At 42.7% G+C, this 7,189-nt stretch overlaps 2 protein-coding genes across 2 annotated transcripts; both read left to right on the plus strand.

Moving 5' to 3' along the window:
- The first annotated feature begins 1,876 nt into the window (after positions 1-1,876).
- On the plus strand, positions 1,877-4,393 carry LOC119310502 (zinc finger MYM-type protein 1-like). Its single transcript, XM_037586237.1, has 3 exons — positions 1,877-2,252; positions 2,377-3,371; positions 3,464-4,393. The coding sequence occupies exons 1-3, from the start codon at positions 1,877-1,879 to the stop codon at positions 4,391-4,393; spliced, it is 2,301 nt and encodes a 766-aa protein (XP_037442134.1).
- A 1,529-nt stretch (positions 4,394-5,922) lies between these two features.
- On the plus strand, positions 5,923-6,477 carry LOC119313056 (pectinesterase inhibitor 12-like). Its single transcript, XM_037588871.1, has one exon. The coding sequence runs from the start codon at positions 5,923-5,925 to the stop codon at positions 6,475-6,477; it is 555 nt and encodes a 184-aa protein (XP_037444768.1).
- The last annotated feature ends 712 nt before the right edge of the window (positions 6,478-7,189 follow it).

Consider the following 7,189-nt stretch of genomic DNA (forward strand, 5'->3'; position numbering starts at 1 on the left):
CTAGATCCAACGGCGTGCAAATTCCCCGCCCACGACAAATAAAGCATCCCAAAGTGTTTTTTCTTTGTGTGTCATTCCATCATGAATCAGGTTGCGTGTGTGGCGGCGGCTGGGTCGTGGTAGTACATCCCGCAACGACGTCCGCGAACTGAGGATGGGTTGGGCTGAGGGACGCCGGTATTCTTTGGGCGGCGTGGTTTGTACCCACGGCACCGATTCGATCCGGCCAGGCATCGATGGATGAGACCGCCGGAATTTAGAGATGCATGCTACATGGATCGAGACCTGCACCCAGGAGGAGCGGGCCAGGCTATTCCCGGATGCAACAAGAGTTGAGTTTGGCGGGAGACTATCGGTAGGCAGTGGGATGGCTGAAGGCGGCGCGACGCACTTGGCTCCCCCTCGGTCATGCGACATTGAGCACAGCATAATATGTATACATATTGCCACATGACCGTATGAGGTGTCTGGCCGGATGCAAAAGAGCAAATTTAAGGTGGGATTGGAATTTTTTTTTGGAATTAATTTTTTTTTTGTACTAATAATTTTTTTGTAAAGAAAAAGAGGTAGCCCCGGCCGTAGGTATACTGCCGCCCGTACGTACGTTGGTGTAGTATAAGTAGTAGTACGTGGATGGGTCTACCTCTTGGTGTAATCAACAGTACTCAACAAAGTGGTGGATGGGGAACCTGATGCCCCGGCAACACGACGATGGCTAGCCTAGCTAGCGACGCCAAAGCGAAGTTGCCAAAATTGCTTTTACTAGGTCAAAGTAGATGCGCCTGGCCTATTTTAACAAAATAATGACAGGAGTATTTCAAAATTCTTGACCTGCAAGTATCTCAATTTTATTACAATCAATTCAAGTTATTGCCCCTCAGTGAATGTGCGGATTATTGCAAAATAAGCTCAAAGTACTCCCTCCGTCTAGGTGAGTAAGTCATTTTAGGTTGTGCACCGTGACTAAGGAGGAGGAGAAAACAAGAAAACTTAATGTTCATTTGCTAATTAATAGCATTGCATGCAATGAACTAACCACTGTATGTCGTGTTTGGTAGTCTCAAGCAGGGCCGGGCCCACAGTGGTGCCAAAGGTGCAGCCCACAGGGCCCAAAATTCTGAGGGCCCCATATTTTTTATATAGGTATAGTAATAGTAAACGTAACTGGGCCGAGCGGCGAGCGACTAGGCCCATCGAGCGAGAGCGAGGCCATCGAGCGGACGGAGCGCTGGGACTCCTCCAGATCGCTACGAGATCAGGCGACGAGGCAGCACTCAGGAAAAAAAAAAGCGACGAGGGCATCGCTAATTAGCTACGTTATCTAAAAAATACTAGATCGCTACCATAAAAAACATTAGATCGCTACAGCCTGCAGCCCTGCAGGGATCGGATCGCTGGAGCCGTCGACGGCTGGACGCCTGGAGCCCTTGACGTTGTCACGTCGACGCCTCGTCTCGCCTCCTCCCTCGGTAGCTCTCCCTCGGTCCCTGGTCCTTACTCCTTAGACCGATCCAATTTCGGATTCAGGCCGACTTAAGCGACAGGCCACTGCTGCGGTGCCGCCGTTGACTTCCTTGACTCCTTTCTTATTTCAGACTCGTCGACGTCATCTCATCGGATTGATCGGTCACCGGTTAAAGATCACAGGACCGAAAATTAGGTGAGTTAGACGGTTCATCTAATTCCCAAGCATTGACGCATGATGTCCAATTGATATATGATCTGTATAAATTCAATTTTATTTTATTCATCTTCTTTATCTTGTATTTCAATAATACAGATTTGAGTCATCATGGGGAAACATCAGTCGGGTGCCTATAAGCGCAAGAAAAAAGCAGAAGAATAAAATTTAATTAATAAATCTTTTAAATGTGGTATGGACAGTTTTGTTATTGTTAAAAAAAAGGCACCGCAAGTGTCATTTGGTAATCAGTCTACGGATCCTTCTACCCTTGCACTTGCAATTGTTCCTTACAATGATTCTAGAGATAGTCACACAGAGACAGATAATATGGATGTAGAGGAAGATAATATTGATGTTAACTTGAATAGTTCACCTCATGAGGATGTTGATGATTCTTTTCGGTCTGATATATTTGATCCAAGAAACTGGGATTCTCTTAATTCTAAACAGATTGATATCTTAGCACAGAAGGGTCCAAAAACAGACAAGTCAGCTAAAGGTCCCAAAGATAGATATCGTAAAAGGTTTACTTCAGTATTCTATACTAGAATCCTATCAAATGGAGAGTATTGTGATAGAGACTGGCTTGTCTATTCTGAACAACTTGATAGTCTTTTGTTTTGGTTGTAAATTATTTACAAAAGGTCACCGGAAAGGTCAGTTGGCAAATGAGGGTTGTAATGATTGGTCACATATGACCAATAGACTAAAAGATCATGAGACAAGTGTGGATCATGTTTCGAGTATGACTAATTGGTATGAGTTGCGTAGTAGATTGGAAAAACATCAAACTATTGATAAAGCTGCTCAACGACAACTTGAGAAAGAGAAGGACCATTGGAGAAAGGTATTATTCAGAATTGTTTGCATTGTAAAATTTCTTGCAAAGCATAATCTAGCATTCCGTGGTACTAATGGCAAGCTGTATGAAGATAGCAATGGTAATTTCTTGGGTTTGGTAGAGATGTTGGCTGAATTTGACCCCGTTATTCAGGAGCATGTTCGTCGTATTACAAATGAAGAAACTCATGCTCATTATCTTGATCATAAGATTCAGAATGAATTGCTACACTTGCTTGCTTCTTCTATTAGGTCTGAAATTATCAAGAAAATAAAGAGCTCAAAGTATTTCTCTATCATACTTGATTGTACCCCTGATGCAAGTCACCAAGAGCAAATGTCTTTAATTATAAGATATGTGGATTCATCTTCAAGTCAAGTTTGCATAGAAGAGTCCTTTCTAGGATTTCTAGATGTAAATGATACAACCGACCAAGGACTTTTCGATGTGCTAGAGAAGGAGCTAAAACTTCTTGATCTTGATATAAATGATGTGCGAGGACAAGGTTATGATAATGGATCAAATATGAAAGGAACGCATCAAGGCGTACAAAGGAAACTTTTGGATATAAATCCTAGAGCTTTTTATTCAGCTTGTGGTTGTCATAGCCTTAATTTAACACTTTGTGATATGGCCAAGACTTGTGGTAGAGCAAAGGACTTTTTTGGAATCATCCAACGCATCTATACAATTTTTTCCAATTCTACTAAGAAATGGCAGATTTTGAAAGAAAACGTATCAGGATTGACTCTCAAGTCTGTGTTCGCTACGCGTTGGGAGAGTCGTGTTGAAAGTGTTAAAGCTATCAGATTTCAATGTTCAGACATTCGTGAGGCTCTACTTCAGGTAACCAATATGTTCATATTAATAGTGATGTAATTCCTTTAGGCTTTGACTAAATCCAACCATAACATTTATGGACTTTCTTTTAATTTCAGGTATCTGAAACTGATAGTGATCCAAAGGCAAGCAGTGAGGCTCTAGGTTTGGCAAATAATGAACTTGGAGAGTATGAATTTATCGTGGCAATAGTCATTTGGTATGAGGTATTGTTTGCTGTTAATTTAGTAAGCAAAAACTTGCAAACAAAGGATATGCTTATTGATGTTGCTATTGAGAAAGTGAAAGGGCTAATTTCTTTCTTCGAGGGGTACAGGGAAACTGGTTTCTTAGAAGCATTGGAGATAGCCAAAGAAATTGCACTTGAGATGGATATTGGTGCAACATTTCGTAAAAGGAGAGAGATTAAAAGAAAGAAACAATATGATGAGAACCCGGACGACACAAATATTGCCACACGGTCTGCAGAGGAATCATTTAGAATCAACTATTTTACACCAATTGTCGATCAAGCAATTTCCTCACTCACAAGGAGATTTGAGCAATATCAAGGTTACCAGAAAATTTTTGGTTTCTTATTTACCTCTGAAACATTGCGTTCATTGGATAAGGACAGTTTGAAATCCTCTTGTATTAATCTTGAGGCTGCCCTTATGAAGGATAAACAATCTGATATTGATGCCAATGATCTGTTTGTTGAGTTGAAGTTCCTTCAAAATTTCATGCAAAAAGAAAATATCGGACCTGTTGAAATTCTGATTTTTTTAAAGCGGCATGACTGTTTTCCCAATGCAAGTATTGCATATAGAGTTCTGTTGACCATTCCTGTGACAGTTGCATCGGCAGAAAGAAGTTTTTCTAAGTTGAAGCTAGTGAAGTCCTGTATGCGTACTACTATGACACAACAAAGACTCCATGATTTGGCCACAATAGCACTTGAGAGTGAAGTGTTGGAGAAGATTGATTACGAGGATATCATTGAAGATTTCATATCAAAGAATACTAAAAAAATGAAGTTTTTCAAATAAATAGCAGCCGGGAGTTGAATAGGTATGATTTTTTATACGTCCAATTGTTATGTAAGACATTATATTATATATATTATGAAAAAATCTGCTTGATTTATATTAATATATACATTATAATTGCTCGTTAGGTTACTTTTTAGTGAGATAGGGCCCCATTTTTTAGTTTGGCACAGGGCCCCGGATTTTGTCCACCCGGCCCTGGTCTCAAGTCATTAAAAGCATGCACACCTTACTTTTCTTATTGGTTGATATGTCAAGAAACAAGAAACGAGGTAGAATTTAATACACCGCGCCTAAGTGTTTTGAAATTATTTGGTTTTCGTAAGATAACTTACACACCTAGACGGAGGGAGTAGACGAAGTGTTTATAGGATTCATCATTTAATATCTCGGGCACCGGATGCTTGAGAGTCAACAATTTTACGAAGTCTGCAACCCAATATAAATGTTTCGGCACAAGGCTCTAATCGAGCTCTTCTGAAGATGGTTCGCTACTTCTCATCATTTCAACACTCTCAACCGGGTTTGGTTTCAGCTTTCCAGCAAACTTGGCTAGTGTTACGGTCTGGCTCTCGGCATTTTTGCTACGTGTGCCTCCATGTTGAGAGTTCATAAAATATATGAAGAATAAGCCACTCCAGATTCCATCCCATGGTTTGGGAAATTTCTTATAGACTCATTCATGTGGTAATCTATTTCGGTAGGGTAGTCGCGTGTGTGCTGCGTGTTCCTGGTTATCCTGGGATCGGCGAATGGCAGGCAGTAACTTACGGATGAGACTTGCCTGCTCCCCCGGCGTGTGCCCATCCGTGCTCCCGCGTACGTGGTTTGTTTTGATTGGAACAAAACAAGGCCCGGCCCCACCCCGTTAAAATCAGGGGGGAAATGATTAAATTAGAAAGAGAAAAAGAAAAAAAACAACCATAAGATGAAGTGAGAGCATGGATGGGAATATGGGAAGGGAGCAGGCAAGCCGGATCCGTAACTTACGATATGGTAACTGATTTCTCTCGATACAATACGGGATTTGATCTGCCGTCGTTGAAGACGCCAAAGCGCCAGCCAGATCTGATTGATTTGGTAAAGATTGTGTTAGGTACCCACTACTATTCTCTCATAGATCGATGGAGGAATCGAATATGGTGGCGATTACAGGGAAGCTTGAGGTAGAAGAAGAAGTACAGAGGGGAACAGATACAACTCGCCGCCGCCGCCGTTCGTTTGATCCCAGCCAGGATGCTCTTCTCGTTGCTATGCCTTGCGTATATGTAGTTGTGTTGCCGGGCTGCAGCTCCTGATCTGATTGATTTGGTAAAGATTGCAAGCAAAATAGTGATATATTTCCATGTATTACTCTTTCCGTTTCAAATTACTTGTCGTGGTTTTAGTTGATTTTTTTCGAGTAACACTTAAATAGTATTGATTTCATTCCAAGTGTTACTTAGTCCGTCCCATTCCTCGCCTGCATAAATACAGGCCGCCGACTGGTGCGATATGAGAGTCACGCTGAGTACCGTACGATGGCGGTCATGGCGATGCAGCAGATTGCTTCACTCCTCACCCTCATCCTCCTCCTGGCTGCTGGAGATGGCAGCCTCGCCGCCAGCACTCCATCCGTGATCATCAGAACAACATGCGCCCTTCTCGACCACCCCGGCGGGTTCGGTTACGACGAGTGTGTGGGCTCGCTCGCCGCTGACCCGGCGAGCGCGTCCGCCAAGGACGTACGGGAGCTCGCCGTTGTCTCCACCAACCTCACCGTGGCCAACGTCACGTCGATACTGCTCGTCCTTGATGACCTCGTCAAGAACCTCAGGTGGTGCCGCCGCATCTACCGGGGCATGAACAAGTCCCTGGAGGCCGCGCTCGGTGACCTCCGTGCCGGGCATCTTGATGCAGCCTCCCATATACTGTTCGATGCCACACACGCGCCCGACGACTGCGACATCCTCTCGTTCCAGGGGAGCGCGGGGAAGAACCCGATCAGGAAGGAGAACATCGACGCCGATTGGCATTCCGGACTGGCATACGCCATTGCTAGCTTGCAGTTGCCGAATCCTCCTCCTCACCGACATCAAGTTTGATTATTAATGGTCTCTTTTGGAATAAACTTGACTTTCTTACATAAATTTTCACGGAAAAACCCAACGTTGACTTCAGGGTATTTTTCTTACTCCTTCCGTCTAGGTGAGTAAGTCATTTTAGGTTGTGCACCGTGACCAAAGAGGAGGGGAAAACAAGAAAACTTAATGTTCATTTGCTAATTAATAGCATTGCATGCAATGAACTAACCACTACATGTCGTGTTTGGTAGTTTCAAGTCAGTAAAAGCATGCACACCTTACTTTTCTTATTGGTTGATATGTCAAGAAACAAGAAACAAGGTAGAATTTAATGCACCACGCCTAAGTGTTTTGGGATTATTTGGTTTTCGTAAAATGACTTACACACCTAGACGGAGGGAGTATTTACAATTATAGGTCACTATTCACACTATTAGGCTGATTTTTTTTGTTTTTCTTAAAAGAAGTCTTCTTTTTGTAGATTTTTTCTTATAAGTACAATGAAAGGTCAACTTTATTATATTTTTAGGATTATTGACCTTTTTGTTTATTTTTTCATATAAGGTGTATAGACACTTTTTGGATTAGTTTGAATTGCTTACCACATACCTAGACACGAAAATACGACCCCCAGCGAATCAAAACCGCACCATATCAATGGATCCCTCGTCGTCCCTGGCGGTTGTAACCTTAGTCGCTGCCAGGAGAGGCCTATCTTCCGGTGTCATCCTCC

Source organism: Triticum dicoccoides, chromosome 5B (genome assembly GCF_002162155.2).
Source record: "Triticum dicoccoides isolate Atlit2015 ecotype Zavitan chromosome 5B, WEW_v2.0, whole genome shotgun sequence".
NCBI lineage: Eukaryota > Viridiplantae > Streptophyta > Magnoliopsida > Poales > Poaceae > Triticum > Triticum dicoccoides.